General features: G+C 52.4%; 2 protein-coding genes across 12 annotated transcripts in view; one reads left to right on the plus strand and one right to left on the minus strand.

Moving 5' to 3' along the window:
• The first annotated feature begins 3,734 nt into the window (after positions 1-3,734).
• On the plus strand, positions 3,735-5,142 carry RXFP4 (relaxin family peptide/INSL5 receptor 4). Its single transcript, XM_020912538.2, has one exon. The coding sequence runs from the start codon at positions 3,846-3,848 to the stop codon at positions 4,965-4,967; it is 1,122 nt and encodes a 373-aa protein (XP_020768197.2). The 5' UTR covers positions 3,735-3,845; the 3' UTR covers positions 4,968-5,142.
• Positions 5,143-8,350: 3,208 nt separating this feature from the next.
• The window catches only part of ARHGEF2 (Rho/Rac guanine nucleotide exchange factor 2), a 40,651-nt gene continuing 24,764 nt past the window's right edge, over positions 8,351-24,237 (minus strand). For 9 of the 11 annotated variants that reach the window (XM_020912449.2, XM_020912447.2, XM_020912452.2 and 6 more), the window contains 21 exons: positions 23,970-24,114; positions 21,775-21,842; positions 21,372-21,435; positions 20,599-20,725; positions 20,263-20,372; positions 19,967-20,113; positions 19,237-19,487; positions 18,905-19,030; positions 18,478-18,595; positions 18,032-18,280; positions 16,398-16,474; positions 15,756-15,925; positions 13,988-14,055; positions 12,653-12,853; positions 12,146-12,265; positions 11,948-12,018; positions 11,773-11,808; positions 11,517-11,567; positions 10,873-11,319; positions 10,446-10,629; positions 8,351-9,811 (listed from right to left, as the gene is read on the minus strand). In XM_020912449.2, coding sequence (XP_020768108.2) covers positions 9,738-9,811; positions 10,446-10,629; positions 10,873-11,319; positions 11,517-11,567; positions 11,773-11,808; positions 11,948-12,018; positions 12,146-12,265; positions 12,653-12,853; positions 13,988-14,055; positions 15,756-15,925; positions 16,398-16,474; positions 18,032-18,280; positions 18,478-18,595; positions 18,905-19,030; positions 19,237-19,487; positions 19,967-20,113; positions 20,263-20,372; positions 20,599-20,725; positions 21,372-21,435; positions 21,775-21,842; positions 23,970-24,114 — 2,904 coding nt within the window. In that variant the 3' untranslated portion in view covers positions 8,351-9,737. The remainder of the gene's footprint in view (positions 9,812-10,445; positions 10,630-10,872; positions 11,320-11,516; positions 11,568-11,772; positions 11,809-11,947; positions 12,019-12,145; positions 12,266-12,652; positions 12,854-13,987; positions 14,056-15,755; positions 15,926-16,397; positions 16,475-18,031; positions 18,281-18,477; positions 18,596-18,904; positions 19,031-19,236; positions 19,488-19,966; positions 20,114-20,262; positions 20,373-20,598; positions 20,726-21,371; positions 21,436-21,774; positions 21,843-23,969; positions 24,115-24,237) is intronic. The other 2 variants (XM_020912448.2, XM_020912455.2) reach the window with 1 other exon arrangement.

Raw genomic sequence — 24,237 nt, forward strand, 5'->3', positions numbered from 1 at the left:
TTGTCTTGACTACTGCAGCTTTATAGTAAGCCTTGGAATTGGGTACATGAGTACTTCAACTTTATTATCTTTTTACTAAATTGTTTTGGCTCTTTTACAAAATCATTTGGTTATTTGCTTTTTCACATGAATTTTAGAATCAACTTGTCAGTTTCTCTTTGAAAAAGCTGCTAGAATTTTGACTAGAATTGCATTGAATCTACAGACCCATTATGAGGAGAACTGACATCTTATTATTGAGTCTTCAAACTCATGAACACGGTATGCCTCTCTATCCATTTATTAAAATCTAGATTTCTCTCAGCAGTCATTTGTAGTTTTCAATATACCAGTACTGTACATCTCTTGTCAGATTTACCTCTAAGATTTTTATTTTTCAGTTTTGATGCTCTAGCAGCTTCATCTTAATATGGAAAATAAGAGATGGATCACCATCTCTGCTTTTGTAATTTTTCTGTAAATATAAAGCTATGCCAAAATACAAAGTTGAGAGAAAAAATAATTCCTTGCCTTGGGGAAAAAAAAATAAAGTTGAGAGAGAGCAACAGAGATTAGTTCAGAAGTTTGGTAAAGAACCCACCTGCCAATGCAGGAGACAGAGACGTGGGCTCAATCCCTGGGTTGGGGAGATGCCCTGGAGGAGGGCATGGCACCCCATTTCAGTCCCCTTGCCTGGAAAATCCCATGGACAGAGGAGCCTGGCGGGCTGCAGCCACAGGGTTGCAGAGTCGGACATGAGGGAAGTGACTTAGACACGCGCTCCTGCTTCCGCCACTTGGCAGTCCTCCAGGCAGCTCGTCTCTGTGCTTCAGTTCAGTCGCTAAGTCTCTGTCTCCACCACAAATACAGAGGCAAAGATTCCTTCTCTTTATGTTTTGTGGGCAAAGATCCATTCTCTTTATGCTCTGTGGAGGGATAACGCAGTCCTGTCCTCCTCCAATTCCTCTTTCCTAGGCTTTGGAGTGCAGGACAGGGATGTGGGGTTGAAAAGACATGTGGACTGCACAAGGGGAGGGTGTTCAGGTGACTAAGGGGGAGGCCCTTAGTTACAAGTCCCTTTTATGGAAGGGAGACTCTGTGATCTACCACTGCAGGTCCTTGGATTCTGGGATCGAAAAGGAGGCTGGAAAAGAATGGGTCTGGAAGGTAATATGAACATGCTGCTGCTGCTGCTAAGTCACTTCAGTCGTGTCCGACTCTGTGCGACCCCAGAGACGGCAGCCACCAGGCTCCCCCGTCCCTGGGATTCTCCAGGCAAGAACACTGGAGTGGGTTGTCATTTCCTCTCCAACGCATGAAAGTGAAAAGTGAAAGTGAAGTTGCTCAGTCTTGTCCGACTCTTTGCGACCCCACAGACTGCAGCCTACCAGGCTCCTCCATCCATGGGATTTTCCAGGCAAGAGTACTGGAGTGGGGTGCCAGTGCCTTCTCCGAATATGAACATGAGAGATGGAAAAATAATTTTTACTGAATCCAGTTCCTCCTCCTCTCTCAGCAGTTGTGGGTGAAGACCACTGAAAGTGGAGTTGTCACTATCCATCTGTGCATATCCTGCTGCTGTTTTCCTTGGGACTTCCCAGGGGCAGGGTCTGGCACTCTAGAAAGGGAAGAGGTTAGAGATGGAAAGAAATGCCCAAAGGGTTTTGTGATGTATTGGAAAGAGCTAGAGTCTAGCAGTCAGAAGATTTTATCTCAAATCCTGACTCTGACACTACTTCCTGGTACCCTTGGTCAAGTCACTTTCACTCTCTATAAAAAGAGGAGTTGAACAAGATGATGTAAAAGATCCCACTCACCTCAAAGAGCTTACTGTATTTCATGAGGAGAGGGACCATGTAATGTTTTTGTCTCCCCAGCGTCTAGCACAATGCCTGGCACATAATAAGTGTTCAAGAAATGCTGTGATTAGTGAATGAGTGGATGGGTCAAGGAGTGAACTAACCAGATACTAAAATGAAAGGGCCCAAAGGGAAGTTCTTAAACTCAGTCAGTTGGTGGCACCACCTCTCTATATAACCACAAGGGAGTGTTGCTAGTCTCAGATCAAGGGAAAGGATTTAGATTAGAAACACACAAAGGTTAAAAAAAAAAAAAAAGAAAGAAAGAAATGATCAGAGGACCGGATATTTAAAATGGAAAGCAGAGCCCTGAAATTGACCCAGCTTCTGTTTTCCAAATCGAGGGACAATAGGCCCCACGCATTGAAAGACATTGTAGCTGCCAGATCAGCAAGGTGATGCTGGATGGCTGAAAAGCAAACTCAGTCCTGAGAGAGGGAGTGATTAACACAAGTCACACAGGGGCAGTCCCTGAGGCTGGGAGGCAGCCCCTGGGGCTCACCTGAACTTGGGCTGGGCACCCTCTTCACACCCATCCCTTGCCAGAGAACCCAAACATCTGGACACCCATTCTGAATGTCTTTCACTCCTGGGTCTCTCCTATAGGGTTTCATCAAACCCACTGCTGATTGTCCTGAAAGGGTCCCTCTCCTCCCCCAGCACTCAAGGGAACTGAACGTCAAACATCTCAATTTGCAGGCAGAGGGCAAGAAGGTGGTTGAATATTTTTGAAAAAGCCTTTCTCCCTACCCTTCACCCCCATCACAGCAAATTCTGCAACGGGTAAGGATACAGGCACAAAAGGCGAGGACCCACTGAAGCACAGATCATGGGGAGACAGGACGAGGCATGGTGAGAGTATATCTCAGCATCCACAGCTCTGAAAAGGGGTTTGGGGTTTGGAGGAGACAGTGGGGGTTATCGCTGACCTCTGCCTCCACAGATTAGAGCAGGGAAGGGTGAAATGGCCGTGGGAGTGAAAGAGGTTAGCAGGACTTCTCAGCAGGAAGAGAACTGAGGGCATGCCCCAGGCATGCTCAGGTCCTCATAGGCTCCAGTCGGGAGGGAACAGGAAGCTGTGACTTCCTCTCCCCTTTTCCTCCCTGCCCTTAACCTCAAGGTCACTGGCTGCTGCAGTGAATTCCAACCTGTTTTAGTTGGCATTGTTCCCCAGGCACGATGATCATGGCTGCTCAACATAAGAAGGGAGTAACTTGCTCCCTCCTGCCACAGATGCCCCCAACTTTTCCTTTGAAATAATAATCATATTCATGCAAATAGTCATGTACAAGGGGCTTTTTCACAGATGTTACCTCATTTTGTCACACCCATTCTGTAAAGCAGAGACTTTTATCTGAAAATTTTAAGCAAGGAAACTGAGGCTCAGGAGAGTAAAGTAATTCACCCACAGTCACACAGCGAGCAGGAAGCAGCCCTGGGACTCCAGAACCTTTCCTCTTTCTCTCAGATACTATTCTGAATCTCTGCCTGTGTGCACACTCCCAGGCCCCTTCCTCCAGGCCCCCAGGGAACACTTTCTGCAGAGAAGGGGGCCCCTGAACACCAGAAGTAGAGGGGGTCTCCAGTTTGGTTCCTGTCACCCCTGAGATGGGGTATTTGTGGCCTCTCCCTGAAGTGGAGGTGTGGGACTGCCCTCCATAGCAGGATCATTCTCCCTTCCCCCTTCCCTCTCTTCCACACGGGGCTCTACACACACAGAGACGCACAGATGCATGCACACACACGTTTGTGCCAATGTTCACTTCTCCCTCACCTGCCCCACCCACCACCAAGACCGACAGAGAAGAGGAAGGCTGTCCTGTCCGGCCACAGCCCGCCCCTGAGGTGTGGGCGTGGGCTGGCTCTCCAGGCAGCCAGCAGCCCTGAGAGCAGCAGACAAGCGCTCTGACCCACAGTGTCCTGCTGAGCGCCTTAGGTGCCTCCTGCCAGTCTGGTAGGCACTCGCTGGCCCCTCCGCCCAGCACCACTGACGTCGGATGCCCTGCGATGCCCACGCCCAACACCTCTGCCCCCCTGCCCGCTTTCTGGGTCAACGCCTCTGGAGGCAGCATGCTGAGTGCTGCTGATGCCACGATGCCTGTTGGATTCCTAGCCCTGAGGGTCTCAGTGGCCCTGGCCTATGGGCTTGTGGGGGCTGTCGGCTTGCTGGGAAATTTGGCCGTGCTGTGGGTGCTGGGTAAATGTGCTCGGCGAGCCCCTTGCCCACCTTCTGACACTTTTGTCTTCAATCTGGCTCTGGCAGACCTGGGGCTGGCACTCACCCTCCCCTTCTGGGCAGCCGAGTCGGCACTGGACTTCCACTGGCCCTTCGGAGGTGCCCTCTGCAAGATAGTCCTAACGGCCACCGTCCTCAACATCTACGCCAGCATCTTCTTCATCACAGCATTGAGTGTCGCCCGGTACTGGGTGGTGGCCCTGGCTGCAGGACCAGGCACACACCTCTCACTCTTCTGGGCCCGCGTGGCCGCCCTGGCCACGTGGGTGGCGGCTGCTCTGGTGACGGTGCCCACAGCTGTCTTTGGGGCCGAGGGCGAGGTGAGTGGCGTGCGCCTGTGCCTGCTGCGTTTCCCCAGCAGGTATTGGCTGGGGGCCTACCAGCTGCAGAGGGTGGTCCTGGCCTTCATGGTGCCACTGGGCATCATCACCACCAGCTACCTGCTGCTGCTGGCTTTCCTGCGGCGACGGCACCGGCGATGGCGGGACAGCAGGGGCGTGGCCCACTCCATCCGCATCCTTCTGGCCTCCTTCTTCCTCTGCTGGTCCCCCAACCATGTGGTCACCCTCTGGGGTGTCCTGGTGAAGTTTGAGCTGGTGCCCTGGGACAGCACTTTCTACACTGTCCACACCTATGTCTCTCCCGTCACCACCTGCCTGGCGCACGCCAACAGCTGCCTCAACCCCGTGCTGTACTGCCTTCTCAGGCGGGAGCCCCGGCAGGCCCTGGCAGACGCCTTCAGGGAGCTGCGAGCAAGGCTGTGGCCCCAGGGTCGGGGCTGGGTGGAACAGGTGGCCCTAAAGGAAATGGGCAGGCGGTGGATGGAGAGCACCCCTCAGGAGGGTGGCCTTTCTACCATGCTCACCAACCTGGACAAAGGGACACCTGGGTGAAGGGAGCAAGTTAAACCCCCTCCTTTTTCTGGTTATCTGCCAAGTGCAGGATCCATGCATCCTAGGGAAAGAGAGGTTGGCCTCTCTGCCTTGATACAATGCCCTCAGGGAAAGTCTGATCTTTGATCCCCAGCTCCGCTTGTGGGGAAAGGCGGGCGGCCAGGGCCCAGGTCAGGACTGGGTACAACCAAGCCCAAGTCTCCACGTGGCAATGGGAATCTAAGAATAAACCTCTGGATTATCCACAAAATGTCTGCACCTTTCATCTCAGTTCCACCTCCAGGTCAGTGAGGCCAAAGGATTCTTTTCCCCTTTTCTGCCTTCTGTGAGAATTCCCAGGAAAATTTCCCTATGGGTTCTAGACTAATTGAGTCATAGGTCAGTAACTATGACCCTCTGTCCTCTCCATCTTCCCTCCACCTCAAATGGGGTGTACCCTTGTCCTTCTCTGGTGCTGAGGCCAAAAATGCCCTTCTCCCTTAGCCATCTCTACCTTCTTACCATCTCGTAGCACCCACAGAAACTTGGTGCCCACAGACACCTCCGAGGCAAAAGAGTGGTTCCCCTGCTGTCTGCAGGATCTTGCCGGATCCCTATCTCCAGCCAAGCCTGGAGTGCAAACCCCTGCTGCTGGCTGGGAGTACCTTGTCTCTCCTTAAATCAGGATTTGGAGGAAGTGAAGATAAGGACAAGCTAAGGACATGGGTGGGACATAGGGAGGTGAGATTCAGAAAGGGGTTGGGAGAAGAGGAGGCTGAAGGTTCGGATGTGTGCATGCTCAGTTGGGTCCAACTCTGCGACCCCATGGACTGCAGCCCACCAGGCTCCTCTGTTTATGGGATTTTCCAGGTAATAATACTGGAGTGGGTAGCCACTTTCTTCTCCAGGGGATCTCCCTGACCCAGGGATCAAAACCGTGGATTCTTCACCACTGCACCACCAGGATACCAGGATGGAAGTGCAGAAGGAGGTGTTAGTCTTCCTGCTGTCCCACGATCTTAGCTCAGAGCATCAACTCAGGTGTCAGAACACCTGGATTCACCTCCTAGGTCTGACACTATCCAGCTGGGGGACCTCAGTAAGTTAAATACTTCTCTGTACCTGTCTTCTCAACTTAAGTTGGGCTGCTAAGGATTTAATGGTGCCTGGAATAGCTATTCTTACACTCCATGTGGGCTTACCAGGTGGTACTAGTGGTAAAGAACCCACCTGCCAAAGCAGGAAACTTAAAAGATGCGAGTTCGATCCCTGGGTCGGGAAGGTCCCCTGGAGGAGGGCATGGCCACCCACTCCAGTGTTCTTGCCTGGAGAATCCCATGGACAGAGGAGCCTGGCGGGCTACAGTCCATAGGGTCACAAAGTGTCGAACATGGCTGAAGCAACTTGGCACGCACGCACACCCCATGTAAAATGGAAACAGAGATAAGAAAAAGGAGGAAATGAGAGGGGTAACTGGAAGACAGGGATTGGGAACCATAAAGATCTTTTTACACGTTCTGGAGTGAAATTAAAGTCACAAAAGGAAATGAGTGAGGGGGTGGTCCCTATTAAAGGTGTGCACTAAAGGGAGAGGGGTTCCCCTTTGGTTTCTATATCCACACATCCATAGATTTACAGCAAAGATAACAGTCAGCCATCAGAAGGGACTTTCGAGGTTGGGGGCAGCCCTTGGAAAGGAGGGAGGTGGCAGAGGGGACATGGAGTGGAGTTCCCACTGCCACTGCCCCACCGGACGCTCTAACAGGTCTTGTAACCCAGGACTCTGGCCACTCAAGATCCCAGGGCAATAGCTGGGCACAGCGCCTTCCGAGTGTGTGGAGCTACCTCTGGAAGCGGCACCCCCCTGCACCAGCTCCATCCAGTTGCTGAACAGAAAAGGCTCTAAAGTCACCCAATTCACATATTAAGCCATGCTAAAGAGATTTAATTAGCCTCTTGATGTTTAATTTCCTCTCTTTGATAATGTTTAAACTGGTATCAAAACTCCAGATCTGTTCCCAGCCAATTCTGGATGGAAAATCCTCCCCCACTCAAGTGCCCCTCTTCCCACCCCCTGCAGCTCCTCCAATGGCCCTGCTGGGGCTCCGGATATTGGCTCCTCTGGGGGCATCAGTGCTTTATGGGTTTTATGGGACCCGGAGGTAAATATTGACAAAGTTTAAACAGGTCCAAGTCAGAGGTGAATGAATGCATGCAGACTCCGCCCCCCCAAGGATGGGAGATGGAGGGGACGGTGCAATGGAAGGGAGGCACTACCGTGGCAAGAAGCTGGGATCTGCAGCACAAGCCTGACAGCTTTGAAACTGCCAGCAGGACCGACAGTAAGACTGTTTCCAAAAATGGGAACAGAGAGGGGACAACTGACAGATTGGCGAGAGATGTGACACAGGGATTAATCTTGGAGGAACTGTCGTGTCAGAGAAATTCGTGTCATGTTTTGGGATGGAGGCTGAGGAGGGGGTGTCAGTCCAGGGACAGCAGAGTTGTCCTGTGAGCCGAGGGCTTCTCCGAACTCAAGCTCTGGGCTCTGTGCCTCCAGGTTCCGGTTTCCTTCCGACCAGCACCCCTCACTGGACCTGTGAGAACACTGCAGGAGCCTGCATTCCCTTTCTGGTGGTCTTTGGATGCTAACATCCCCTTGCTCTGCCTTCACCGCGCGGGGTCCCAGCTGCTGAGCCATGGGCTAGTGTGTTGGAAACTTGGCGCCCTGGTGTGTTTCGGCAGAGCAACTGAGGAGGGGAAGTGGGGGACTGCGGCTGGGACTGGCCCTTCCCTGACTGCCCTCCTGGCCGGGCAACCCTTTGCAGCCTGGTTTCCTTGTCTCTAAAATGAGAACAATTGTTACCTCACAGATTCTGTGATGGATGAGAAAGCACCTTGTCAAGGCCAGATGCCAATAGAGGAGAATTACAGGAGTGGAGGGTGCTGGCTGCTCCCCCAAGCCTGCCCACACCCCATGTGATTTAATTCCTCTTTCCAGCTGAGATTGTGAGCCCCATTCTTCTCATCTTACTCCATGGGCTCCAACAGAGGTCTCTGCACTCTGCCAGCATTTACACAACGCTAGGCTCTCTTAGCCCCCCTCCCCCACAGCCCCAGAGCAGGCTATTAACCAAAAACAGGAAGCAAAAAATTAACCAAAAATAAGAACCGAAACCTACCTAATCTCTCACTGCCTCTCAAAATGCAAAGGGCAAGTGAGCAGCTCCTATGAGGGGAGAGGGGAACTGTCTTAAAGAGGTTACCCCAGGATTCTGACACTGTGAAGAACAAGGGTACAGTGAGGGCTGAATCTGAGGGAAGATGCTAAGCGGAACTGCAACTGTGCAGAAGGGGAGGGACGGGGGCAAGAGGCTGATGTAATTCTGAGCACGGCATGCAAATGAGATGAAAACAGGTTTTTTAATATTGGAACCCCCCAACAGCCACTGGGACCTAAGTGCCCCTTCATTTTTATCCTTGTGTTTGTGAGTATCACAGACGACAACAAAAACAGTTGGCACCATTTCTTCTGTTAGTGCCCTGGGTCTTCAGGGAGGCAGTTGCCCCTCCTGGGAGAGGAAGAGGCTCCTTTCGGAGGAACACAGGGCCCTCCCTGGCTGTCCTCATCACCAGCATCCTCAGAACTTGCAGATATTAACAGACAGCACTTCCTGGGGTTCCAGACTTTAATTTTCCCTGCTTTATCCCCCCACCCCCAACTTTCTATTTTTTTCCTTTTTTTAAAATAATCAAATTGGCAGAAAACTGGCTGGGGCTGGTGGCCACTGGGCAGGAGGTGGGGGATCCATTGAAAAACTCCCAAATTCACACTGAGGTTTCAGGTCATGGTTGCTGAGGTGGGGGGTGAGGTCAGGGTTTGGAGAGATTTCCCAACTCACCCTAAAACTGTTTTTCCAAATGACTGGGGAAGAGGTCAGAATTGGGGTCCCCCCATTACTATGGATGAGTGGAGAAGTCAATGCTCCCCCCATCCCTCAAGTTCTTCAGAGATTTAGAGATAGAAGGCTGCAATTTCTAATTGCCTACAATCTTCTCTTAAAAATATAAAACACGTGCAGTTGGCTTTGGTACAAAAAAAAGAAAACAACAACAAAAAAATCCATTCTGGTCCCTGTGAGTTTTTCCCTTCACCCTCAACAAACCATTATGGCCAACTCAACCTCTATTCCATCAACTCTAGGAAGCCAGGTTAAGTCCCTGGGGTTTCCATAGAAGACAGAGAGAAGGGAGAACAGCAGTAAGAGGTTGAGGGGAAGGGGAGAGGGACATGGCCCTGACCACAGCCCTTCCTGATGGGGCAGTAGGGTCTTATGGCTGCAGCCTCTCCTCAAAGATGGGTGTTGCTCAGGAGGGGTGTCAGGGCTAGAACCCAGCAGCTGCAAGGTTAAGCCTGAATAAACCCCAGTAGTGTTAAAGGACAAGGCCCCCTGATCCCTATGGCTTGGTTCCCATGTCCCTGGTCCTCTAAATCTCCCCTCTCCCTCCGTAACTAATAAACAATAAATAAATAAATTTTCCTAAAGTAGAGGGAAGAAGGCATGAAAAATCGGCATCTGCAGTGTAGCTACTGCATGCCACCAGGGGGCACTGTGGCCTAATTCCCCCAGCTTCCTAAATGGCCCCCACGTATCCAAGGATACCAAGAGCTGGCAAGGACAGTAAGCAGTTCTTTCAAATGTTCTCTCATCATTGGCAGATTGGAGTCCCCAAGGTTTGCCTCCCTCAGTAATGTTCTTCAGGGGACACCGGGTGGGGGGAGGGGCCCCCTTAGCTCTCGGAAGCTACAGGCTCCCCATCTCGGCTCTCAGTCTCTTCCGGGATGTCCTGCATTCGGGTGAAATCTGAAGGAGGAAGGGGCAAAGTCAGTGAGTGAACAGAGGCTCCTATGATCAGCTGAACCCCTACACAGATGCCTCCCTGTCTGTGGGCTGAGCAGCTCAAAGAGCTGGGAGGGGTGGCAGAGGTCTGTAATCCCTGGGTGATGGGAAAACTGTTCACAAAATGATGGATCCATACCTAGGTACCTTGTTAAATATAAATATATAAGATACAATGTGGTTAATAAGATACAAAATATTAAAATATATATATATTTTAAGATGAGTATTATATGAAGTCACAGTAGCTTTGGGTTATTTTGTATTTCCTGAGCCAACTATAAGAACTTGGAGGTCTTCGACATTTTTTCACTCTGAAAGTCTATTTCTGCTTGAAAAGGTTGGGAATCATGGACCTCCTGGAGCAGAGGCCCCTATGTTTTCTGCTTCTGAGAGATCCACTCCCTGTTTACCAGGAGGCAAGACAGGAAGCACCCTGGGCCCATCTCAAGAGTGACTGTGGACCTCAGTGGTTGGTTAGGGACCATCCTAAACATTCCTGGGCTTTCCGATGCAGGCTCCATTTAGAAACTACAGCCCAAAGGTCTGTGCCCAGGTTGCACCCCATTTCTAAGCCATGTCTCCGCCAGGACCTCACCTCGCGGACTATGGGGTGGAGACAGACGGCTGCTACCCTCCTCTTCGCTGCCAGTGTCAGGGTCACTGCTATCTTGCAGCCGTTCGTCGGGGCTGCCCAGCTCCTGCCTCTCTCGATCCTCAAAGGGTCGATGGACGGAGCGAATAGTCACAGGCAAATCCAGGCGGTCGTGGCCTCGGCTGGGCTATGGACAGCAGGCGGAAAAAGCAGGAGGTCCAGGAATGAGCACTGTGAAAACCTGACCCTCAGTACATCTACCACTGACTGATTTCTTTCTGTACCCGTCAAAATTGTTCAGCCCTCCCATCAGTATCCTAATATCCTTCAAGTCTAATGCCTGACCTCATTTGGCCTCTAATTCCACTCAGATTCTCTCCTGGACCCTGATGTCCACCCCAGGTTAGCTCACTACTTCAAGCGTCCTTACTTGTGGGGGTGTGAAACTCAAGTACAGGGCATCGCCAGCAGGGAGGCTCCGACGCCGCGGATCCAGAGGCCGGCGGGCCCAGGGGGCCTCAGCCACGAGTGGGGGTTCTGTGTGGCCCAAGGCGGCCAGCTGCCTGCGAGCCTCCTCAGCCTCCCGCTCCAGCAGGGCGCGGGCCTGCTCGCTCTCCCGGAGCCGGGCTTCTAGGCTGCCGGCCTCGGTCGCACGCTCCTCGCCGAGCCGCCGGCAGCGCCGCAGCTCCTCCTGCAACAGCGCGTGCTGCCGCTGCAGGAGTGCCAGTTCCGTAGCCTGCTTTTCAGGAGCCGCAGGGACACCCCCGACTCTGCCAGCCTCCCCATCCCGGGAATTGGCTCTGGTCAGCTTCTCCCGCCGCTCGGGGCCCTCAGGGAACCGGGCTTCCATCAAAGTGTCCTGCTGGGCCACAGCCGCCTGGGGGTGAAATGGAGATGAAGGGGTGTATCAGAATCCCATTTCTTCTGTCCCTCACTCCCCAGGGCCCAGGCTGTGAGTCCCATAGAACTCGAATCAGAGGAAGGCTTAGGCCTGTTAGGATGGTTCTGCTCTAGCTAAGTGGGCAGCTCTGGCCTGGCTTTTCCCATTCCCATTGGAGCGCCTGGCTCACTGACCTGTAGGCCATGCAGAAGTCCATAGAGATTGACCAATCGTTGCAATGCTTCCTGAGGACAGAGGAGGGGCGGGGGAACAGAGTCCAAGCTTCAGGATGGGAGAACTGACCAGAAGTTGAATAAGTGTGGGTGTGGGGACAATAAGACTGCAGGTATTTTGAGGTGTATACAGCACCCCCCTTCAAACTGGGCTCCAGTTTCTCAGCTGAGAGTAACCCCTCTTTCAGTCTCCCATACCATCGCAAGCCCATCTCACCTCCTGGGGAGATCTCAGCTGATTTCCATTTCGATCCTGCAGAAATGGGCAAGGATGGGGCATCAGCGGACACACGAGTCCCTGATGCCTGTCCCTGATAGCTGTGTCAAGGGTCTATAGGCCAGCAGTCCATTTCCCACCCTCTAGCTAAGTCCTGACACCTCCCGAAACCCACCTTCTGGCTGGAGTCTGAGTCGGCTCTGCAGAGCTCAATGGATCCATTGAAGGTTCTGGCCTCACCATCTACTGAGAAGGGGAAAATGATGCACTGGCCTCGCTCCCCCAGCGCCCTGACACCACTCAGACCTTGGTACCACCCCATTATCTTTAACTCCTCCCACGTGCTGCCGCGGCCCCCTACCCTGGCACTCACTGGCAGTGACTCCAGGACTCGTGTTACCACCGCTATCTGGTTCCACAGGCAAGGATGGTTCCCGGGGTGTCAAGAGCAGCTCCACTCCAGCCCCTACCAGCAGGTCTTTCAGGCCCTCCACTGTGCAGAAAGAAGAAGAGATGAGGACAGAAGGGACGGAATTCTGCAGGGGGTGGGAGGGGCTGCCATTCACTCAGTGCACAGGACATGCAGGCGTCTAGGGAAATGCCCTCTGCACAGGTAATGGGGTCTCAGTGTCACCACCACATACGAGGAAAAGGTCACTAAAGTGCCCAAGGGTGTGCAGGATGTGCAAGGACACGCAGGATGAGAGGTGGCAAACAGCAGCAAGGGCCATCTTCCCCCGCCATTCCTGGCATCCGGTACCCAACAGGCACTCGGGGGAGTTACGGACTGTGGGATGGACATCCCCCTTGTCTAGCCACGTGTCCCTGCTGTGTGATGGTGAAGAGGTGAGTCCAGATTCTTCCCCAGAAGCTCCCTCACCTTCACGGATGGCGTCCTGCAGTAGCCGCTCACCACGAGGGGATTCAAGGGACTCAGAGCGGAAGAGGCCCCTGGGCAGGGTGGGCAGGGGCAACCCGCTGCCGCCATCCTCTTCCACCTGGAAGTGGGTCATCTCGGCAAATAGCCCAACCTTCTCCTGCAGCAGCTCCACCAGCGCCCGGTCTTTCTGCTGCAGCTCCACTGTGGATAAGAAACAGGTGAGCACCCGGAAGAGCCACTAATAGTGGAGGGGCAGCCCCAGGGATGAGGAGCCAGGTATGGGCAGAGCGGCAGGACTGCATTTTGGGTTTTTTTTGGGCATTTATGAAAAAGAAAAGAACTTTTGTGGGGGAGGGAGGAACACATGCACTGTTGTTTTCAAAATGAAAGTAAAACAATGTGTGGCAGGGATTGCAGGCTGTCCACCAGTTTTCATCTCCCCACTTTTCTTTAATTAGTGAAGGTGTGCAAGTTTCATCTGGGCATGTGGCTGCCCAGTTACACACCATTTCCCAACCTGCCTTGCAGTTAGGCATTGCCACATGACTAAATTCTGACCAATGGATGGGAATGTCTTCCTGATCCGGCCTTAAAAGAAATGAGTATAAACTCTCCTTGTCCTCGACCCCTCCTTGCCAGCTGGGATGCAGATGTGAGAGTGGAAGCTGGAGGAGTGATGTGGACATAGAGATGGGGAATCTTCATGACAAAGAGGGCAGAGCCGCAGTACCGCCCTGCACTTCCCGCTTCTGGACAGTTACATAGAAATAAACTACCTCATGTGACCAATGAGTTTTTGTTGATTTTTTGTATAGCAGTTGGATCATACCCCCAATTAACATACGGATCTATGGTAAAAAAGTCAGTATCCTAACCCAGTTATTCCTAGTTTCCCTTCCCAGAGAAACCATAGTAATAATATCCTCCTAGAGATACTCCACACATATACACAAAACACACGGCACATATCTATCCCCAATATTTTCACACTAGTGACAGCATATACTTCACAGTGTTTTAAACCTTGCTCTTCTCACTTAACTACATGTTTTGGTTGTGGATCTGTATCAGCCCTCATACAGCCACCTCATTTTAAGATAGTATTCCCCTGTGTGGATATATCATATTGATAAATCATTTAAACAAGCTCTGTGGGTAGACTTATTGTTTTTTGTTTGTTTTTTGAAAATGTCATGTAATTTTTTTTATTAAACTTTTTATTTGGTATTGGAATTTAGCCGATTAACAATGCTGTGATAGTTTCAGATAGACCGCTAAGGGACTCAGCCATACGTATACATGCATCCATTCTCCCCCAAACTCCCCTGGACTTACTCTTGATACGTCGGAGGTAAGCCTCATCCTCTGTCTCAATCAGGGGGAAGTCCTCCCTGGATGGGCATCTGGAGGGATCACAGGTTGGGTGGGGTTTGGGGAAGGAAACTAGGTTACACACCAGGAATCTGCCTTCCCTCCTTCCCAGACGTGCTCTATACTTCCCTGATAAGACTTCGTCAGCTCCACACCCTGGCTTCATCCACTCTTGACCCTCTCCTTTTCCTAACACTGATGACCTGAATCTACTGGCCAGTACCTCTCCGAACGTCACCCAGAGAGGCAGAAGGACTACAGGTTTTGGCATTAAGTACACTGGACTGATTCTGGCTCCACAATTTACCAGGTGGTAACCTCTCTATTTCTTCATATGAGAAACAGGGATGATATCTTCCTCACAGTTTGTTTTTTGTGTAAGGATTAAATGAAATAATGTACTAGTGCTTTGAACATGGCATAAGCTCAATAAAACAATTATCATAAATAATGTTTTCACAACTACAAATATTAACATTATTAATAAAGAGGCCACTATAGATCTACTGTCAATGAGATAGGAACTTTGGTCTTGTTTTCCCAGAACAGGTAATTTCATATTTTTGCACAAATTTCTGAAAAATTTGTTCAAAAGTCTAAATTGCAGAAGTGAAAATATATATATACATAGGTTTATATATTATAAAGTAGAGAAGAATGCATTCCATGAAAAGTAAAAGAAAAAAAAAATCATAAACATCCTAATTGAGTTTATTTTTCAGGCATTATTCTTGAGAATGCACTTTCTTTTCTTTTTTCAAGTTTTATTTATTTGTTTTTGGCCGTGCTGGGTCTTCGCTGCTGCACAGGCTTTTTCTCTAGGTGTGGCAAGCGGGGGCTATTCCCTAGTCACGGTGTACAGGCTTCTCACTGTGGTGGCTTTTGCTACTGTGGAGCATGGGCTCTAGGGCGTCAGGCTTCAGTAGCTGCAGCACGTGGTCTCAATAGTTGCAGTTCCTGGGCTCTAGAGCACAGACTCAATAGTTGTGGTGCTCGGGGTTAGCTGCTCCAAGGCATGCGGGATCTTCCCAGATCAGGGATTGAACCTGTGTCTCCTGCATTGGCAGGAGGATTCTTTACCACTGAGCTACCAGGGAAGCCTGAGAATCCATTTTCAACATTTTATATGCACTTTACTTTTTTTCAGTATTGAAGGCAGCTCTTCATCTGAGCCACCAAGGAAGCCCCTTGACTTTTTTTTATCACAACAGACACATACTCAGATCTGATGTGTGTCCAACAGAAGCCAAAGATTTGTTGCTTTAGCACACAAAATGATTTCTTGCTAGCCTCTATCGTATGGAGTTTGAGTCTTGTTCCTTTGATCACTAGTATCAATGCTTTCATTATCCTCTTTTTCTTTTTTTTCATTATTCTCTTTTTCATTCATTTTTAGAAAATGAAGGTAAAAGACAATACAATCCAAATAATGGCCCACTGCCTACAGACTAAGATGTTAATGGAGGTGAAACTGTACTGCTGGTTGGTAGGCATGCCGGCACGCACCAACTTAAAGTATTCCTCTGGCTTGTCAGCTCAAGGTGCACTCAGAAGGCGGTTGGGGTCGTCATTGTGTACTGGGCAAGACAGCATAGATGACCCTGCCTGCCTTGGGCCATCTTGTCTCTCTCCTGGCCTCTCCTTCACTTCTGAACCCTGGGTTTTGTTCCCTGGGAGTGCCGTGGTCCGGGGCCCCAAACTGCAGGAACCACAAGTCCATGCACACACTCACACTCGCACACTCTGCTGAATGACGCGGATCCAGGTGCTCCGGTCATCCCGGGATGCCGTGTGGACCTCGTACATCTCCGGGGGTGCCGCACTGATCAGAAACATCCCTTTCTCCTGGTTGGCGATGTCCCGGACGATGAGATTCTGCAGTGACACCACCGAGGGCTTGTCCTGCCAATTGGGGCACAGGAAAGGATTAAAGCTGGGAATCCTGACCCCTGAATATTTGAGTCTTTAGTCCTTCTGGAGTACCCAAAGGACTGAAGAGTCCGCTGAGAATACAAGTTAAGAGTCCAGGCTCTGGTGCCAGCCAGAGTGGACTTAGAAATGCTTGTGACCCTTGATAATTTAATTAACTTTAAGCTTTACTTTTCTCATCTACAAAAAGAGGATAATCATGTGCCTTCCTGACATGTGTAAAAAAAGTCACTGCATATAGTAACAATATGCATTGGCTCTTTTTATTTCTTCTGATCTGATCACATTTATAGGTGTTGGCTCTTCTTATTTTTCCTGATTATATTACAGTAACGGTTACAATAATAGCTATTTGATCTTGGAGGATTTCCTGGCCGGGGTAGGAAAGTAAGAAGGGTCTGAAACACCTGTCTGTGCTGAGAAAGAAGAAGGTGGAAGGTCTCACCAGGACAGGAAAGATGTACTTCTGGTCCTTCTCTTGGAGAAACACCAGCACATCTGTCATCAGCAGCATGAGCACATCTGGCAGGAGGATGAAGGCAGGAGAAGAGTCAGCATTAGAGGATACGAGCAGCTGTTTCCCTTTCCCCAGCCTCTCTCCCTCTGGTTGTTTCCTCCACCTTTGCAGACCTCCCGCCTCTCCCCATGCTTACAGCTCAGAAATGGTGGGGGGTGGGGGGGAAGGCATGTGTCATTAGATAAAACAGTTTCTTGGGCTAGAGATGCCTATAAGCCATCACCCAGTGGCCTTGAGTAAAAGCCTCTTTATCCAATGGATGCAGGTTCCTTAACCTGTGGTCTGCAGACACCTAGGGTGTCTGCTATCAGGTTTCAGAGGCTCTGTAGATCCTCTGAAGTTCCATAAGCAATTTTTACATATTAATCTACCACATGTGTGCTTTTCTGTGTGAAAGGGTCCAGAATTCTTGTGAGGGTAAAACGATTCCCAGAGCCTTTCAGTTTCATGTTGAACAACTATCATAAGATCTTTTTGGATATTTGGTCTAAGAGTCTCCCCACCCCAGCATATTCCCCACTTCTTATTTTGTGCTCCATGGGGAGGGGAACAGTTGGGTTCCTTATTCATTTCTCCCACCATTGAACAATCCCAATCTCCTTCAACAAAAGCAGGCCCTGCTTTCATTTGCCTTTTCTGCCCCACCTTCCAGGCTCTCACATTCTACAGGGTCCTGTGCTTTAAGACTTGGGGGAGACAAAGGTCAACCCGTGAAAGTCAGATGTCACAATCAAGAAAACACATGCATCCTCTGCCCTTGGAGATCTAAGTTGTGGGCACACAGAAGGGGAGGGATTTTGCTAAAGGTTTCAGAAATAAAGCTCTTCAGCCTTGCTATTTTTAACCCCCCCATGGTTTATATTCTTAGCTGCTGCGTGGGAGGGATGGGAAGGAGAGAAAGGGATGGAGGAAAGGGGCTGGCAAAGCCTGCAATACTCAAGCCTCTGGAGTGGGGACTTCATGACACGGGACAGAGGTGCAGGCAAACTCTGCCCTCAGGCAGCACTCCTCACACCTAAAGCTGAGGTCTGCAACTCTTCTGCTTTGATTTAGGTAGGCGAGCCTCGGCCAGTACAGTCTGGGAAGAGAGGCTGGGACAGCGTGCCCCGCCCCAACACACCTTCCCGGCAGTCTTTTCTCTGCTCCACTTGGCCCGCCCTTCCCTGGGCTCCGCCCCCTCCAAGGGCCTTCCTCGCTGTGTTCCCAAAGTGCCTGCCCATTCCCCAGCCCTAGTGGCTGGGACGCCAGCTGCTAGAACCAACTACCCGGATCTAGTCCTCCAAGCCTGGAATTTCTCTGTTTTTCTCATCAAAATCGGTAGCTTTCTGGGCACACAAGGACTAAAGGAATGAACAAATCCTGACAACGAAGTTTTTGTGTCGCCCATGAAGTTAAATCCAGAATTCTGACTTTTGTTACAACAGAGCTCACATATTTTCCTCCCACTGGGTCTCACCCTGGGGTCTCGGGCTACATTAAAAAAGGTCCTTCAGGCTTGGAGGCTTCTCCCTCTTTATATCTGGCCATGGACTCTCGCCCGGTCTGCCAAGCTGTCCACTGACCTTTGAAGCGTCCGGTCGCCGTCTTCCAGAGCAGGCAACCATCGTGGATGAGCTTGCGCCGCAGGAGCTCCTCTCGGCCAAAGGGGCCCTTGCCAGGAACCGGGGCCTGGGCCCGAGGGTCCATGCGGTTGTAGATCTCCTGCAGGCGGGCCCCTTTCTCCAGCTCATGCACATCCTGATCTACGTTGGACAGCAGCTCCTTCACCAGCCCCAGGGCCGTGGTCAGGTCCTGGCGCTCCTCCTCCATCCCTGACACCGAGGTCGGCGTGAGGAAGGGGTGGCCCAGCCAGCTTCACACCAGCCCCCATCCCACTGATCTCAATCCCGCCTTCAGAGGCTGCGCAGGCTTCCATATCCGACCCTCTTCCTCCCGGTGGTTGTCCAGGGTCTTCCTCACCCCTGACAGCCCTCTCGAGTCCTCCTCCCTCCCGGACTTGCCCTCTCACCGTGGGAATGCTGCAGGATGCGGTTGATGAGCACCGGGTACTTGGTGATGCGCTGAGTCACTAGCAGAATGCACTCTTGCACCCCATGCCGCTTCAGCACCGCCGAGCGGGTCACTTTCTACAAAGCAAGAGTCAGGGCTCAGGGCCAGAGGGGAACCCGAGGGGAGGGCAACAGAAAGGACGCTGGGCTTGGAGCCTAAGCCCTGTGCCGGCCTGCACTTGGTCATTTACCTCATGCCGGCTGGCGTAGGTTAATGTCTCTGGAAAACGGGGCTGACAAGGTCACAGGTTTACTGTGAGGACCCAAGGAGTGAAAGCACTCGCTCTACCACTCCGAGGGGCTACAGACGGAAACACGAGCAGCTGGGTCCACTAGGGCTGGGGCACTAGAGGAGGCGGAGGGCGGGTCTTGGAGAGGTCTGCTCACCCGGATGAACTGCTGGAAGCGTTTGTCTCGGGCATACAGCTCCTTATAGAGTTTTAAGGCCTTGGTGTGGCGGCTACAGAATTCTGAGTAGGTCTTCCGCATCTGCTCTGCACTGGGACCTGAGAACTAGAAGTTGGGGGAGCAAGGCTGGGTCAGCATGTCCCCCAAAGTCACATATCATCCCCAGTGCCCTCTTGCCGCCTGACAAATAGGCTGGCTTCCTGCCTCTCCAGCTCTCTCTGCCCCAACCCCCAGAGTCTGGAGATGAGAAATGCCCACTCTAGTCACACCCCTGCCCAGGACTGCTGCCCAGGGGTCCTGGCTTTTCTCACCTGGCTGATGAGTAGGTCCCCCAAGCGATGGATGACGAAGTTCCGGGTGCTGCCGGGGCACAGGGCCTGGCGCCGGCGATCCAGCAGCTGGCTGAGGAAGCGTGTGTGGATGTCAGTGAGCTCGTCCACACAGGGGAACAGGCCCTGGACCACTGCCGGCTCCAGCTGCAGCTCTTCCAGCATGCCCGTGCGGAAGAGGCGGGTCATGATCTTCAGTGTCCGCACGTGGTGTAGCTCTGTCTGGATCAGCTCTGTGGGGACGGTGGAATACCCGGCTTGGCCACAACTGGTGGGGCCGAGGCTAGAGACCTCAGGCTCATTAGAGGTTTTCAGTTTCCCTTCCAGGCTAATATTCTGCATTATTATGATGATCTTAGCTCATTTTTCTAATCTTTTATCTTTATGCCTTGCCATCTCAAGGCATAAAGGCAACAACTATGTGTTCCCTACATGTCTAGACTTCTCACAGTCCCCAGCACAGAGTTGCGCATGGAATGGGCAGAGAGGAAAGACTAAGAATTGATTGGAAAGAACTGATTAAGAAGGGCCTTAGAGGTCAACAGCCCCAAAAGGTGGGGACCTTGTAGCTACTTATGGGATCCCTGGCAGGATCTTGAAGGCCAATGGGATAAGAGGAAAGTGTCTTGAGAGGTAGGGGCTGGCAGAGGAAGGACACAGAGAAACAGGACCGGTGACAAAAGAGAAGTCCAGGGTGGTCTTCCTGGCTCACCATAGATGACATCCTGCTGCTTCATCACCTCCTTTTTATGCTGCTGCAAGAAGCTGCTATCCACCGCAAGGCTCCAGGAATCAGCTGAAAAGTCCTTCTCATCCATCTCAAAGTCACTCATCAGCTCGTTGTAGATCACCTCAGCACCTGGATGCAAGTGGGGGAAACGACTCGGACCCCAAATCTCTTCCCTGGGTCCTGGGCCCTTCCCCGGATCCCTTTCCACCCTGCCTTTCCCAGGCCAGCTCCCACCCGCCCCTCACGCCTGGGTCCCCCCCAGGTCCAGGCACGGTCACCTTCGTCGATGAGGGACTCCACCGACAGTGTCCGGTTCCGCATGTTGAGGGAGTCCGTGGACTGTGAGAGGATCCGGCGCAGCCCCAGGGGAGACTCGTCATTGAAGTGTCTGAGGGGAATGGAGCCTGGCTGCATCACCCGACTGACTCGGGTGAGAGATGCCTTCCCAGGTGGGGGAACCAAGACGGGATCCCAGAGGCAGTCACCCAAGTTCTCCTTACCTGCCTATCATTCTGGACTCAGGGACGGGAAGGACCTCTCAGCCGTTCCCTCCCACCTGTGTCCACCGCCTCACTCTGCCTGCCTGGTTCCCACGTCCCCAAGTAGAGGCTCACCCAGCAATGTTGGTGGTGGAGACGCTTTTGGCTAAAGACAACGAGGAGCGGCCACGGCGGGAGCCGAGCAGGGACTGCCGGATGTCGGAGGGGTAGATGGCTGAGCTGGGCCGCTCCCGAGTGGTAGCTGTCGGAGGGGATACCAAGCAAGCAAGCCTCAAACCTGCTGCCTTCCCAGGATTCAGGCCTCCCAGGCTCCTTGATTAGAAGGAAGGCCTCCTCTCCCACCCCACCTTTAGCCCAGTTCTAGTCAGAGAAAGGATAATAATGCTACCCATACACTTGGGCAATACTTTTAATGGTTACAAAGAGCTTTTCTTATCTCTTCCCCGCCACAAGCCTATAAGCAAACTGCAGCTCAGGATGGTGAAAAGACTTGTCTGGGGTGACTCAGCTGGTGGCTGAGCACAGACTCACTCTAGTCTTCCTGTCTAAGCACCCCACTCTTTCTGTCACACCAAATCTTTCTGAATTGGCCCTTAACAACTTCTGCCAACATCCCCAAGTGCCATGTAAATAGCTAATCATAATAATATAAAGTGTGAGCAGACTCAGATGACCAGTCATCCCAAGCCTTCAACCTCATTTGAATTCTGCTGTTCTGCCCCCAGGCCCACAGGTCTAGATCTCCCCTGTGGCCCTGCCATCAGCTTCCAATTGAAGGGAGGAAGGTGCTGTGCCAGGGAACGACCTCAGGGGCACAGCAGAGCCCATGGGCCGAGAGGCCTGGGGGTCCAGGGTCCTACGGCGGCTCCTGCACCCTCACTACTCACTCTTACTGCGAAGTGAGACGGACTGCAAGGCAGTGTTGTTCTTCAGCAGGGCAGCTTTCTGTTGCTGGGAGACAGAGAGCAAGAGAGACACCAAGAACAGCTGTCACCCAAGGGTCACCTCTGTAGGCCCAGGACAGGAGCTGGGTGGCTGGCCCCCTTGGGAGAAAGCTGGCTCGATGGCTAAGGGCATCAGGCTGGCTGAACCTGGTGCCAAGGGGATGTATCTAGAGCAACAGGCTGGCCCCCTCTGGGGGGGCCTGAGGCCTAGGGCGGAGGGTCTGGGCTGCCCCGTGGTGAGGAGAGGGGTTGAGGAACACAGGGTGAAGAATGAATGGAATAGGCGTGAGGGTACCACACACTCACTACCCTCTCCCCCCGCCCTCTGCCCTCCCTGCCAGCTCACCTTCTGCTTGACCTTGGTACAGTTGGCGAGGGTGTCTTTACAGCGGTTGTGGATAGTCACATTGCAGGCTGGGAGGGTGGGGTAGAGAGGGTGACGGGAGGGCCGGGTGGTGCAGGACAGGACACCCACATGCAGACACCCATGTCCCCTTGGCCATGCCGCCAGAGACTCGCCCCCTCCCCAAACCACATCCCAGTCCCTCTCCTCCCACCTCCCCCTTCCTTCAAGCAGGAGATGAAGGGAGGGGGGATAGGTGTGGACCACAATTAAGCCACAGGAGGGGGACAATCCTGAATCAAAGGTGACCTGTGAAGTGGACTATAGGGAAGAAGGGGTTACTGGCTGCCAGAGATGAGCTCAAGAGGCACAAAGGTGGTTGAGAATGACAGATGGCAGAAAGGACGCCCACGGAGCAGAAGGTGGTATAGGAGCAGCTGGGATGGGGGCTAGGGGCAGGGGGGGTGAACATCCCCCGGGCAGGAGGGAACATGCCACATCTAGTGGATCCTAGCAGACGCAACGATCCTCACCGGACAGATGAGGAACCTGTCTCCTGGAGAGCTTAAATCATTTGCCAGAGGTCACTTGGCAGAGCTGGGGTTTAACTCAGGGGTGTCTGGGCTCTACCCGTGGAGCCACGTGTCTGCCCGTGAACCCTGGCTAGGCCTAAGCAATGCAGAGGCTGATGGATCCAGCAGCAGAGTGGGGACTGACCATGCCTTGCCCCTGCCGGCCACGCCTGCCTGCCTTCTGTACTGCTCAGCTATGCTTGCTATGACTCCAGTCTCCCTTCCGGGCCCGGGGAGTCTTGTTCTCCAAGTAAGGCAAACCCACAGCTCCCACACTCCATCTGCTTCTCCCTCATCACCCACCCCACCTTGCCGTGGGATAGGAGAGGAGAGGAGAGGGGGGTAGCCATGCCTGGGCGCTGGGACTACCGGCTGTCCTGTCCCTCTCCCCGATGTGCCCTCAGCCCTTGGCTGGCTCCAGCTTCCCCTCCCCCGTCCAACAACACCGGAAACTCTGCTAACTCCTTCAGACAATACCCAGCATCAGGCTTACTTCCACAAATACAAGGCGAGCAGGGTGGGGCAGAGGGGCAGACAGAAGTGGGGGCCGGGGGCTGCGCCCACCCCACTGGAGCTCTCCTCTACCTTCCAGCACCCAGTGTCTCTGGATCGAACCTCCGCTTTCCACCTGCTCTCAAAATAGCACTTGCTGCCCGCCTCCCCAGTTCCCCTGGCAACAAGCTTCCAGATTGGGAATTTTGTCAGGTCTCTAGAGGGATCTAGATTGGGGTTCCCTCCTCACCCTCATAAACTCAAGTTGAACAGTGAAGAAGGAGGGAGGCCTCACTGGTTCTGTCTGGGGTTCCCTGCCAGGTTCCACAGAGATTTAGAAGCTAAAGCTTTTGCTCCTCTGTTCCGCAGTGGGCCCCAACACGTCTCATCCTGCTCAAATCAGAAGCAGCTTTTTGCCATAAATCTGGGGGTGGATGGGTGGTCAGCGTGGGAGCCCTCTGTATAGGCATTTTGGGGAAGGAAGAAATCTCGGCTTGTACTTAATACAGGGCTATCCTGAGATGTGGCTGAAGGTCAGGAGTTCTAACCGCTATTCCCTCAATATACACATTGCTGCCATATCCTCTCTTTCTCACTACATATCAGTCGGGCTAGAAATTTGAGATGGGTGTTCTTATCCCTAAGCCTTCAGAGATTTAGAGATTTCAGCCTCCACCCACTCAACAGAAATGTAGGGGGCAAGGGGACTCTGAAGTCCTGAACACCCAGTTCGGCCCAGGAAGATCGGCAGAGCAGCTGCAAGGCTGGCAGCCTCCCATCCAGTTCCCCATCCACCCCCCCTCCCCAGACACACAACATTTCTGTTCCTTCTCCAATCAGTTCTCTGACCCTCAGCAGCTGTTCGGGGAGCTGAGGGAGACCCAGTGGACGACAGCTGCAAGGAGAGCCACCCTGGCCTTCCCTCTCACATTCCCCCCGAGTCCTGCTCTTGCCATATTCTGACCGCCACTACTCCTAGACGTAAGGAAAGGGAGAAAGGGATCCAGCATCCAGCCCTAGCATTTGGGGCTCAGAGAGAGTGAGCCTTATGGATCCAGGGTAGAAAGGACAGACAGAAGGATCAGGGTCAGAAGGCACTGAGGCACAGTGACATTCAGGGTCCAAAGAACTTACTTGGACAGATGAGGGCTTCCTTGGCTGTGATGCTCTTGTTACAGGCATAGCACATGGTCATGCCCGAAACGGAGATGGTGGTGAAGAGGTGCCCATTGGTGTAGCGGGCGTCCTTGGCTTCCTTCATCTTCTCCTTTTCCCGGGTCTGCAGGAGGGGCGAGAGAGACAGGAAGTGAGGCTGGAGGATGCCAGGGTGCCTGAGAAGTCCAGAGAGGCAGGCGAGGGCAGAGGTGAGTGAGCAACACCTTCCTGGGGTTGCCAGAAACAC

Source organism: Odocoileus virginianus, chromosome 5 (genome assembly GCF_023699985.2).
Source record: "Odocoileus virginianus isolate 20LAN1187 ecotype Illinois chromosome 5, Ovbor_1.2, whole genome shotgun sequence".
In the NCBI taxonomy this organism is placed as follows: domain Eukaryota; kingdom Metazoa; phylum Chordata; class Mammalia; order Artiodactyla; family Cervidae; genus Odocoileus; species Odocoileus virginianus.

Coding starts and splice junctions, on each gene's coding strand:
- RXFP4 (XM_020912538.2), top strand. CDS start 3,846: ATGCCCACGCCCAACACCTCTGCCCCCCTGCCCGCTTTCTGGGTCAAC.